The sequence below is a fragment of the Strongylocentrotus purpuratus genome, unplaced genomic scaffold (genome assembly GCF_000002235.5).
Source record: "Strongylocentrotus purpuratus isolate Spur 01 unplaced genomic scaffold, Spur_5.0 spur5_scaffold_13, whole genome shotgun sequence".
NCBI classification, from domain to species: Eukaryota; Metazoa; Echinodermata; class Echinoidea; order Camarodonta; family Strongylocentrotidae; genus Strongylocentrotus; species Strongylocentrotus purpuratus.
Window position 1 is genome coordinate 4,374,784 of NW_022145598.1, and position 13,227 is coordinate 4,388,010.

Consider the following 13,227-nt stretch of genomic DNA (forward strand, 5'->3'; position numbering starts at 1 on the left):
TAAAAGATTTTTTTTTTTAAATTGAAAACTAATCTAATTTTCACAATTCCAACGCAACAAAATAGGTGAACTCCATCTACCCATGAGGTGGAGTCAAACTCCAGGAAAGAAATTTCATGTACAGTCAAGTTAAGAATTGTCCTTTGAAAATATATACGTGTATATCTAGATCTTTAGATTTTTGGGAGCACCAGGAGTGTCAAGTCTGACAGACATGAGCGCTATACAAGAACCCACTATTATTATTATTTTATACCCATTTTTGCACATGTTACCAAACATTAATTTCTCTTCTCCTTTTTCTCTCTCCTTTTTCTCTCTCCAACTCTAGATTTCTGAGATTGTAGGTGAGTCTGATGGAGCTCGAGGCAGCACACCCCTGCAGGCGAAGGAGGCTCTCATGAATTGGGCTCAGCGCAATGTCAAGGACTACCCCGGCGTTCAGATCAAAGACTTTGGCAGGAGTTGGAGAGATGGGTTGGCTTTCAATGCCATCATTCACAAGAACAGGTGAGAAACAAAGAACATATGATAACAATAATAATAATAATAATAATAATGATAATAGTGTAAACTTAAAGAACGCGCATACATCGTCCAGGGACGCTCATGGCATAAACTGCCTCAAGAAATATGTGCAACAAAAGATGACAAACATAACAAGTATTTGAGTTTTAAGTACAGTGCACCTCTCATTTCTATGCTTTACGGGCCTCTGTGTCTTGCATACATCTGTTCTCACCCTAACTTACCAGTCGCTTATCTGCAAAAAAAGTTTTTATTTTGCCATGATGGTTAATACTATGTCATTTGTGAACAACCCTGGTCAAAATTGAATTGTGGAAAAATAGCATAGAAAATATGTTTTTCACTATTTAAAACTCTGAATATAATTTTCATCGATCTTTTGTTCCAAATCCTAGCCTCAAAATAATGTTTTTGTCTATTTTCCATAATAAAAGTTTTTTTAGGAAATAACATACAAATATAGAGAATATAGCCCCAAAACATATTTATTTGCTTGTAAAAACATTCAATTTCAAACTGTTCAATTTCATTCAAACATGCACTAGTCTACATCTGATTTTTCACCCATCCCCCCCCTCATCGTTATAAAGTAGATTTCTTGGACAATACAGAGAACACTTTCGGTAACAGAAGAGTTGGAAAGTACAACTTACTAATTTAGCACATCCAGTAAGAAATTGATGGCGTGAAATTGAATTAAACTGTGCTTTCAAGATATCATCTGAGCATTTTTATGGATTGTTCATTGTTATTTTGTTGTTTTTGCAGGCCTGACTTGATTAACTACGAGTCCCTAAAGCCATCCGAGCACCGGGCCAACTTGGAACGTGCCTTCAGTACTGCAGAGAAACACCTTGGAGTTACTCGTCTCCTAGATCCAGAAGGTAAGCAACCCCCCCCCCTCAAGAGAATGGTATGATCCATGTTTACAGTAGTCCTATGATATTGAAGGAATGGACCATTCATTTACAGGGTGTCACATGTTTGAGGTGTAAGTAAACTAGAAGGCAAGCAAATCCCCCTCAAGAAAATGGTATGATCCATGCTTTACAGTAGTCCTATGATAAGGAAGGAGTTGACCATTTGTTTATAGGGGTGTCACATGTTTGAGGTGTAAGTAAACTTGGAGTAATCAATATTTGGCCCCTTAGTCCAGGGGATAAAGATCCCTAAATCAAAAATTTGATTTGCCAAACCTCTTACACAATTACGATTCAGTTAATTTTCTTTTTGTTTCTTTAGATGTGGATGTCCCCAAACCAGACGATAAGTCCATCATGACCTACGTGTCCTCGCTCTACAATGTCTTCCCCAGAGTCCCTGAGAGCAGTACTTCTTTCTCTTCCTCAGAGGTGAGATGACCTTTGAACTTTGACCCATGACCACTTTTGACTCACAGGTCTGTGACCTGTAACCTTTGACCTCACTAGTTACCTTTGACTTCAGTGGTCAACTTACCACACTGGAATATTCATTTTCTATTACTTTTGTTTCTATTGCCTTCCCACCACTTAAAAGTGTATGACCTTTGACCTAAGCATGACATCTTGATGACCTCACATTGCAGAAAACATTCTCTCCCTAATATTGCAAGATGTATGTACTAGCTTTGTAAATCAAGAGATCTGATTGGAGGAAAGTTTCTACAGTCAGGAGGAAATACATGAATGGAAGCAGCTGATTGGTTCATTTGCTAGTGATGTCACAATAGAAGAGAAAGGGTCAATGCATATTTAAAATTGCTTTGACCTTTTTTGTATGGTAAAGCTAACATTTTGGTAATTTTTTAATGAACTTTATTTGAGAAATAATATAATGTGTTACTGACAATTTTGTCAACTTGAATGACTGGAATTTAGTCATGAGTTCAAATTCATCAGCCATTTCCATGCCCTAAATTTAAAAATAAGAAAACATATTTACTCATTTTGCCACAAAACAGACAAGCAAGTCATGAACAGAAGCAAAACCACAAAGAAAAAAAGCAAACTGCAAAGTGTGAAAGCCTTTCTATTTGTAACTCAGAAGAATCTTTGGATCTTTATAAGAAATGTGATTATATTTTGCTTAGCACTACATGTATGTGTACATGTATGTACTGCCAAATTTTTAAATGCTTTTAAGTTAAGTATATTGAAAGTCTAAAGTAATATATCTCAATGTATTGCAATGAATGTGGGTTTGTTGTGGTATAACTCGCAATCCAGATGCAACCTATTGCAAAACAAAAAAATTCTGTATTTAATCAGAAATGTACCTGTTTTAATATCTGTACCTAATTCATAAACTTCTTGATAGCATCTCCAAAAAAAATTCTTGAAATGTCTTATAATTCGAAGTTTAACCCTAATGCGAGATTGATTTTAACTTTCTCCTTCTGTTCTGTTTTTATTTTGCCCTCCACTTATCTCTTTAATCCCTTCCCAATGTGATGAAATTCACATGCTTGGTACATCCATTCAAATTGTCATCTCTATCCTCTCGGTGTATGTGTATTATGTATCCACATCATGGAATGTCTTGTACATTTTCATGCCTGGTAATATGTACCAACCCCTTCGCCCTCAATTCACCTTCATTTGGCACCTGTCATGTTCTTATTTCTTCCAAACATATCATCCTTGGTATAATTGGTTCGCCTCTTGCTCCCCATCACCACCCCCTCATTTGATGTCTGTGATATTTCTATCTCTCCCCTATACATTTTATTTGTGGTTCAATTGATCCACCCCTCACCCCTCACAAATGTACCTTCATATGGCATCTACCATGTTTCTACTCCTCCCATGCATTCATTTCCTGGTATAATTGAACTCACCCCCCTCCTCCCATCAATTACTCAACCCCCTCCCTCATTTCAATTCTGTCATATCTCTACCCGAATCATCCACCTTTTCTTTCTTTTCACATACAATTTGTTTACTTACATCTTCCAAATGAAAATTCACATGGTATATGCATCATGCCTTCATGAAAACAAAATTCCCTTTTTTTGGGTAATGGGTTTATCAAATATCACTTTAAATGTTTATCTTCTTGTAATGGGACCTCTGCAATTACCATTACATCTTCCCAATTCTATGCAATCAATGCCTGTATTGATATATCTATGGGAATTTCATGTGGCATTACAATACTATCTTCTTTGTTATGGTCATAAATCTACTCTGCGTATGAACTTATTTTCCATCAATTCTAATATCCCTCTATTACCATGGTAATCTTCATGCAAATAGAGAAAATCTGGCAAAGCGTCCCTCACCAAATCTTCTCGAACTGAGAGAACCATTAAGTCTACTTCTTCTGTAAGTCAAAATACACAGTCAAAAACACAAAATGTGGTAGAATGTTTTTATTCTAAATGTTGTTCTGTTAATCAGAATGATGCTATTAAAAAACATGTATTTTTTAAATTGTGTTATTTATTTTTTTAGTAAATATGGAAAGTCTATATTGTTTGTCATCTACATGTATGTTGGTAATTGAAACAAAAGCCTTGTGAATGCTTTGTTACGACTTAAAGAGTTACTTTCAGTTAAGCAGGGTTTTTTTTTGTATACAGATACAAGATATTTTTTGTAAAATTACTACGTATGAATTTAGGTATATCAGGCACAAATGTGTTCTGAAGTAAAGCTGTAAACTTTTTTTTTAATGATTCATCAATGGATATGAATGTAAATTGACATCATGCGCTTTTATTTCTTGTCTTTGCCTGAGAATTAGACCCTTTAAAAAAACTGTTTAGGCATCTTTTGAAATGGTTTTGATAACATTACTGTACTAATTCTACTGCATACCATGGTCAATCTTAATACTGCATGCATAAAGTTGATCCAATTCTTCCATTACCATCATTACTCTTGATAACTGTTGTCGGTTCCAGCTTTCCTGTTACTATATTTCCTTTCCTCATCATGATGATCATCATTGTCATCATCATCATCGTCATTATCACAACCACCAGCACCCCCTGCCTACACCTACCATCCTCATCCAGATTCTCTTCCTCACCACCACCACCACCACCACCACCACCATCACCACCACCACCACCACTACCACCACCACCACTACCACCACCACCACCACCACCACCACCACCACCACCACCACCACCACCACCACCCCCCCCTACCATCCTCATCACCATCTTCATAAGCGTCTTCATTACCACCACCACTACCATTCTTTTCTTTCTCCTATTCTTCATCAGCATGGATCAACTCCACACACAAACTCTTCTCCCTTCCATATATGTTTCCCTAACACCTAACCTCTTACAAACTCAATGCTCCTAACACCCCAACGGTAGCTTCAGTGTACAATCAAGCAATATATAGTCTTACGCCTCTCATCTGCCACCATTCTCTCCAAACCTTGCCCCCCTCTTAACCCCCCCCCCCCCCTTCTTCCAACAATCAACAGACAAGAGTGGAGTCCGGCAGACCCATGTCAGGGGCTTCTGCAACATCATCTAGGATCGAGTCCCCAATCGCATCATCTAGAATCCAGTCCCCAGTCGCATCATCTAGGATCGAGTCCCCAATCGCATCATCTAGAATCGAGTCCCCAGTCGCATCATCTAGAATTGAGTTCCCAGTAGCAGCTAAAGTTGAGTCCTCAATTACTCCCCAAGTCAAGGTAATGATGGAAGACTGGAGTTCTAGGAGTTCCCAAAAAAATTGCCCCAAATTACATGGTAGAATAAATGAATTAGCAATTTAAAATGAAAGTTTATCAATTTGTGTAACACTGATAAAGCATTAGATTTAATAGTTACAGTTATAAATTCTGTAAATGTTTGTGGGAGTTTCATTGCTAGTAAAAAGAGGTTAAGTGTTTATTCCTGATATGCTTTAAACCAAATTCTTTTAGGTCTTGTAATTTTTAGAAGTAAAACTGTGCAACAGTGCCCATATCATGCAAATTATTTCCCATTGACATGCTCAATCGACATGACTTTTGTTGAATGCAAGCTCTTTGCAATTGAATATTTTTTCTTTCCTCAAAGCAATGCTCCAGTGAAAACAGTTAAAATTTCACTTTGCAATCAATCTAGAACCTGAAGTTGAAAAAGTAAAGAAAGTATAACTGCGCCCATTTGACTGAAATATATTGAAAGAATAATGTTGTGAAAGATTTCTCTAGGCTCTTCCGTACTTATGTTGTTACTATCTGTTATTTCTCAAGTGTAAAGCTATTCATGTACACAAGACTTGCACAGATAGAGTTGCAGTGTTGTCATACAATTAAAATAATTATACAAAATTTACCAAGTTTTTTTCATCACCTTATGCATTAGAGAAATAAATAATCTTGCCTAGAAGTTATCTGAATATTCTTATTTCTATCTCGATCCCTCAAACTCTAATTTCATGATTTCTGCTCAGCCCAAAACGCAAAGCTCACCGCAAAGACGACCAAATGAACCCCGCTTTGACACGTATACCATTGATGTAAGTTGGTTTTCTCTACGAAGATGTTTTTTTTTTTAATGAAAAAAATTGATTCAAGCTCATGTTTCTTTTAATTGATATTAATTTTAAATTTGTTTAAGTATGTTTTGCATTTCATGCATGTTCAGTTCATTTAGAATTTTTTTTGTCATCAGTATTACATAAGTGAGGTGTAGTGGCACAAAAGAAGGCATACAAAACTTGTTGGTGAATTAAAAGATTTTATTTGACTTACCGGTATCTGAATGCAAGTTAAGTAATATATATTGAGCCTTTTTAAAGGAAGTACAGGTTTTACCTGCGCATTATCTTAATGATATGGTTTTACCTTTGTATAACCAAATTATGATTTCTGATGTGTCTCTTTGTGCCACTACATTTCACTAAAGTACCTTCCTTTAGTCACACAGCCAAATTGACCTCAAACTGACCAATAACCAACTAAATATTGGCCAGACGGGGTAGTGAGCTTTTGTTAAATCTAATGTCGGTCTGGTGTGTCATGTTGATGTAACATGGGTATTAGGTGTTTATTGGGGTATGTCTAGTATCAAATAAATGTTTTATCATGACATTGTACTACTCGTTCTTATAGATATGGTCATTTTTTAAACTTCAAAATTCTTTTTGTTGTTGTCTATGATTTTGCATCCTCCCAGTCTTTGAGTTATAGATCATGAAAAAAAAGAAGACAAAAGAAGCATTTCAGTTAGTTTGAGTTCACGTCGTCTGCTTAAAGCTAGAAAGGCATTAACTGTGATGAAACTGATGCAAGTTATCACCCTTCTTGCCCTCAGTTGATGAAATCATTTTTTTTTCCTTAACAAATTTATTGCCAATTTTCCTTAATTGAACAGACTACTACATTTTTCTTTACAAAAAGTTATTGCATATTTTCAGCCATCGAATGTGTTTCATTTTATTTTATATTGTGTGTGTGTCCCTCATTGTGATCATATTTTTGCATCCCTATTTTGTAGAAAATGGTACAGTCCATTCCAACAGCTGTAGAAGAGCCAATACAATCACAGCGAGCCCGTGTGAGTTTGCAGGGGTGTTTCCCCCTCATTAACTTGGGATGATAATAGTTTGCAATACAGACATTACATCTTGATTGCAATTTGAGACAAAACAAACACTGATAAAATCATAATTATATTGTCATTGCTGAAAAGCAGTCTTTTGGGCCAAATTTAAGTTTCACCCTGAATTCAATTGAAAATCAATTGCAATATAGGTACATATGTATATATTCGTTTTAAGGACATTTGAACACTTGAAAAGATGCAAGTGTATTACTGCCCTCTTTTGGGGAAAATGAGATCTATTATAATCAACATAATAATGAGAACCAACTGAATTGTAGCAAATCATAGTTTAATGTGTTCATCTGCACCAGGCCCCTACATATACATGTACATAATGCCTTAGCACTCATGCATGTATATTAGACACATAGAGTGATTGGATTAATGTTCTATAATGTGCAGTTGATCACATGTAATATTAGATGTCTTTGATTAGGTTAAGAAAGAATTGATATTTTAATAAATAAGGAATCATATTATAATTTTTCAATTAGTTTGCAAAAGTTGAACAATTAGGCAAACCTCACCCAGATATGAGTTCATCGTACCTCTTTTTTTAGTTGTCCATTTTCTATTACATTTTGCTATCATATCATTTCCAATATTAATTTTTTGCTTGCACCATTCTTGTTCCCATCTCCGCCCTTATGCTCTGTGCATGCCTATATGTAACAGTCCGCACAACAGTACAGCAGACCAGGCGGGTCTAGTTACAGACAGTCTGAGCCACCAATTAGGGTTGAAATAAAAGTGAGTCATGGTGTGAATTAAAAATAGTTTTTGAATACCGTTACTGATTTTCATTAAAAAAAAAAATGGTGAGATGTCACATGTTGACATGTTATGGCATGCATCTATAATTAACTACACAATTATTGCCCCATTGATAAGCATGCATATGGTTTCATTACGGTTTCATTTGAGGCAGTGTATTTGTTCTTACCACCAACAGTACTCATTTTGTATTTTAGCATGGTTACAAGAAACATTCAAGTTTTCAAATGTGTACATTGTAGATGTAGCATTCATTTTTTTCCATAAGCATTATAAACATGCACAACTAGTTTGATCCTGAAATTGATTGTGTCTAGTTACAGAAAGATTTTCTTTACAGGTTAATGATTTGAACATAATTAAAAAATGTTTGCTACTTTTCTTAATGCTAAAGCTAAGAAATAGGCTTAAAACTTGAATTTGCAAATCTTAACTACCTAAACAACTAGAGTCATTATTAACTACTCAAGTACAAAGTAATTTGTAGAAATGGAATTCTTTTCTTCTTCCTCTTTCTTTCTTTTTTCCTTCATTATGTCTTTCTTTTTCTCTTTTTCTTTCTTTCTTTCTCTCTTTATTTTTCTTTCTTTCTCTTTTTCTTTCTCTCTTTTTCTTTTGTCTTCATTTCATCTATCTAAATTTCTTATTTTTCTTTCTTCTCCTTTCTCTCTCTCTCTTCACTTCTCCCTCATCATTTCTCCACCACTGTACCTCTCACTCAATCTCTGTGTATCTTCTTACAACATTTGTGATATAAAAAATCACTAATTATTGCTTTTCCTGATTCTCTGTTCCTTCTCGCCTATGCCACCCAAACCCTCAAATTTGCTCCTTTTCACCCCAAATTTCAAAACTGAGTAGAAACCAGTGCACTCATCCATCGACTTTGGTAGTGCACCTGCTGCAGACTCTGGCAAGGTGAGTACTAATCTCAAAAAATGCAAAATTTCTTTAATGCAATATTTACCTCGACTGGCTCAAGCAGCTTTAGGAAAAGAAACTGAGTTCTTAAAAAAAAACATGCTGATTTAAGAAAAAAACAAAACTTATGTTTGCAGTGTTCCTTTTGTCTATCCTCAAGTGTGAACTATTAAATTTCCACAGCCGTGCTCGACTTATATACTTATTTCTGTTGTTTATATTATTGAAAACCACTCTTGTAATTCTTATCGATGTCAGTTAGCCAAATATCCAGTCAGTACATAATTGAAGTGTTTGCCAATGCAAATGTATGGTATTATTACTTATTATTATTATTACTTATATGTAGAGCTCACTACGCATTCATGTATATTGAACATGGAGTGATTGGCACATGTACAGATGGATGAATTAATGTTCTTTAATGTGCAGTTGTCTTAAATTAAGTTAAGAAAGAACTGATATTTTTAATGAATAAGGAATCAAATAATAATTTTCAATTAGTTTGCAAAAATTGATCAATGAAGCAAACCTCGCTGAGATATGAGTTTATTGTACCTCTCTTTTAGTTGTACATTTTTTATTACATTTTGCTATCATATCATTTCCAATATTATTAATTTTTTGCATGCACCATTCTTGTTCCCATCTCCGCCCTTATGCTCTGTGCATGCCTATATGTGACAGTCCGCACAACAGTACAACAGACCAGGCGGGTTTAATCAAAGACAGTCTGAGCCACCAATTAGGGTTGAAATAAAAGTGAGTTTTGGTGTGGAATAAAAAAAAGGCCTCTTTTATTGAAATATGAAGAAGATAAATAGATGATTAACCTTATGTTTTTGGGGACTATGGCATTTATTTCCATTAATTGTAAATGTTTTTTTGTAAGTTTACAAATGAACATAAGAATAGGCAGAAAGTTGCTAAAGAAAATCAGAGAAAAGTATTAAAAAAATTGTCATCAAGATATTCCAAAATGTGAAAGTTACAGAATAAACCCAAATGTTTGTGGATGACCTCATTTTACAATTGAAAGGAATGGTTTCTCTGTTTAGTAAAAAGAAAAATATGAAGATAAAAAAAATTGTGAAGTTCAAAATTTTTTCATGAGATTTGAAAATGAGAGAAATACCATATCTCCCTTTTTACTTTTGGGTCACATGATTCATTTCAAATACATTGAAGGAAAAAACCCATAGTAACATAACGATCCATTATTTTAGATCTTGAGGAAGAAAGTTGTAGAGTTGAATATGATGTGACATATTTGATTTTAATACTGGTATATTAACAGAGGACATATGATTTTTTTAAAGTGATATTCATTTAAAAAAAAAAGGTGGCATGCTACATGTAGACATATTATATGGCATGCGTCTATTATTTTGTACACAATTATTGCATCATATTTAAGCATGCATATGGTTTCATTACAGTTTTATTTGAGGCATTGTGTTTATTTTTATCACTAAAAGTACTTATTTTGTTTTTACTTTAGCATGGTTACAAGAAACATGCAAGTTTTCAAATGTGCACGTTGTAGATGTAGCATTACATTTTGTCTTTCAAATACATTTTAAACATGCAAAACTAGTTTGATCCTGAAATTGATTGTGTCTAGTTACAGAAAGTTTTTCTTAACATGTTAATGATTGGAACATAATTCAAAAATGTTTGCTACTTTTTTTTATGCTAAAGCTTAGATATAAAAATTAACTAATTATTGCTTTTCCTGATTCTCTTTTCCTTCTCGCCAATGCCACCCAAACTATCAAATTTGCTCCTTTTCACCCCCAAATTTCCAAACTGAGTAGAAACCAGTGCACACATCCATAAACTTTGGTAGCGCACCTGCTACAGACTCTGGCAAGGTGAGTACTAATGTCTAAAAATTATTTTCTTTAATGCATTATTTAACCCAAGCAGCTTCTAAAAACAAAAAGAAATAAAGTGTGTGCTTAAAACAAACCCTGCTTATTTATGAAAAATAGCACCTCTTTCTTGCTGTGTTCCTTCTGTCTTTCCCCAAGTGTGAACCAATGAATATTCTGCAGAGTGCTCGACATTTATACTTTATTTTCCTTTGCTTATATTATTGAAAAGAACTCATGTACTTCTTATTGACGTCTGTTAACCAAATTTCCAGTCAGTACATAATTGAGGTGTTTGTCAATGTGAATGTATTGTATTATGTATTAATATTTTCTGTATTTTTGTTGCTTTGTTTACATTACTTATATGTAGAGCGTTCATGAGGAAAATGCACCAAACATACATGTAATAAGAACTATGATTGATATTGAAAGATGTGAAGATCAAGAATTACCCTAAAATGAATCGCATCGACTACTTGATTCCCTCATTTCCTTTCATACATATAATACAGGGACTGTACTGGCCCAGTTTGATATATTTAATAACATATTTGAGGGGGGGGGGGGGGGGGGAGGAAAGAAAGAAAATGGATGAATGTTGTAGGACGAGTTTACTACCTCATTTGTTTGCTTCTTGGTGCAGTATCTAATCATTCCTGAACACGTTTTTGCCAAAGATGGTCTTTTAATTCTTCTAAAATTTGTTTTTGTCTATCTTTTCACTTTGTGCTTTATTTTTGTTTTATTTTTTGTGCTAATACACACCACCAGATAATACTCTTGCCACGCTCAGGGTATTACCAAGTATGTTTTTTCCTGAAATTATATCTTTGCTTTGCATAAAACCTGTATTGGGTTCTGTAGGGAGATGCTACATTCATTACTCTCATTTATTTATGGTCCATTCGATCTCATTCATTAAATTCGAGGAAGGGTTTCATAATTTCATAATCTTGGTAATCTTAAGCACAGATTTTCCCGCTATAATTCCATAGGAGCTTTGGTTTTATTGTCATATTTATTTTTCATTTTATTTTTTTATTTAATGTTTATGTTTAATCTGTATGATCATTTTTCTATTATTTTATAATTTGTTATAATATTCATTTTGTTGCTATTGTGATGGAGTTACATATCATTTATGTTATTTATTGACTCATATTGTAACCATTCACTTGTCTTATGGTATTTTTATTAACATGTCTAATATCTTTGATTCATCACCTTTTTTTTTTTGTTGATGGTGGAGGTTATGATGGTTCTGTACAGCTTTTAAATGTAACATTGTTTTATTGTCAATTTTTTTGTTTGTTTACTTTTTAATGATGAACTGTTTGTTCTACAGATTACTTACTTTTATTAGCATAAACTGGTCACTAAATTATATGGACATTTTGGTATTACAAGTGTTAGACCCACCAATTTTCCCTGACTTTTGATAACTGGTATATGTGTAATGCGTATTAATTAAAGCCTAAATCGGAATACGTAATTTTGCGAGTAGGAATCTTACATTTTTCATTGTTGCTAGACCCTTGACAAAGTTTGTCACTTTTTCCTTTTGTAAACTGGGGACAAAAGAGATCACATCAGAAGAGAAGAGAAGAGAAGTCACTTGTGGCTTGCCCATACAAACTAATATATTGAAATATCAAAAGAAAAAATTAAAGAAATTTTCTTTCTCTTTGAGTAGTCATGTGAGTCCTAAATGAATTAAATCAGGACATACACTGTAGTAGCTATCCATGTCATGTTATAAGTTAATGCACTTTTGTTTAATGCATAAGTATGCTTTTCGTTCTTGAATGCTGTTTTGTTTTCAACCTTAATACAAGTCCATTTCACCTGTAATGTTGTAAACATGCATGCTAAATTCCACATGTACATGTCTTCACACACTGACCTAACACCATTTCACTGTTTGAGTGCCAGAAGGATGTTAAAATGACTTTGTACACAATGAGGACTAACATCCTTCTGGCTCTTACACGTATCTAACAATGACATGTATGCTTTTCACCCGGTGGTAGACATGACTTTGTTGCACGTGGTGTACTGGTGCAGCATGGTAAAAAGAATAAGAGCAAATGATCTGTTCAGAGCTAAAAAGGTGTTAGATATTTATGGATATATAAACAGCATAAATGCATTAATGTCCTTCTGGCTCTAAACAGAGTAAATTGACATTTTGACAAATTGACCTGGGACTATACATTTAGTTCAACTGACTGACACAGTTTTATTCTTCATAACTTTTGTTTCGAGGTGAAAGTTGTCATGTTAAACATGAAAATTATGAAAATCCATATATGTTCATTCATAAAAGATATATATATATATATATATATATATATATATATATATATATATAAATATATATATTTATTTTCTTGGTTTTTCAAATTTGATTATTACATAGCACAGGCCTGATAAAAACCCGATTTAAATCGGTTTCCCGATTTTTTTAATTTTTCCCGATTTTTTCCCGATTTTTTTTTTCTTCCCGATTTAAAAAAAAAAAAAAAAAAAAAAAAAAAAGTTTTTTTTTTTTTTTTTTTTTTTACCAGATTTTTTTTTTCT

At 33.8% G+C, this 13,227-nt stretch overlaps 1 protein-coding gene across 1 annotated transcript in view; it reads left to right on the forward strand.

The window, feature by feature from the left end:
* Positions 1-293: 293 nt before the first annotated feature.
* The window catches only part of LOC582631, a 155,724-nt gene continuing 142,790 nt past the window's right edge, over positions 294-13,227 (forward strand). Inside the window, exons 1-12 of the mRNA XM_030983831.1 lie at positions 294-510; positions 1,297-1,412; positions 1,771-1,880; positions 3,765-3,833; positions 4,957-5,172; positions 5,922-5,987; positions 6,968-7,027; positions 7,751-7,825; positions 8,711-8,767; positions 9,458-9,532; positions 10,588-10,644; positions 11,419-11,451. Coding sequence (XP_030839691.1) covers positions 401-510; positions 1,297-1,412; positions 1,771-1,880; positions 3,765-3,833; positions 4,957-5,172; positions 5,922-5,987; positions 6,968-7,027; positions 7,751-7,825; positions 8,711-8,767; positions 9,458-9,532; positions 10,588-10,644; positions 11,419-11,451 — 1,044 coding nt within the window. The 5' untranslated portion in view covers positions 294-400. The remainder of the gene's footprint in view (positions 511-1,296; positions 1,413-1,770; positions 1,881-3,764; positions 3,834-4,956; positions 5,173-5,921; positions 5,988-6,967; positions 7,028-7,750; positions 7,826-8,710; positions 8,768-9,457; positions 9,533-10,587; positions 10,645-11,418; positions 11,452-13,227) is intronic.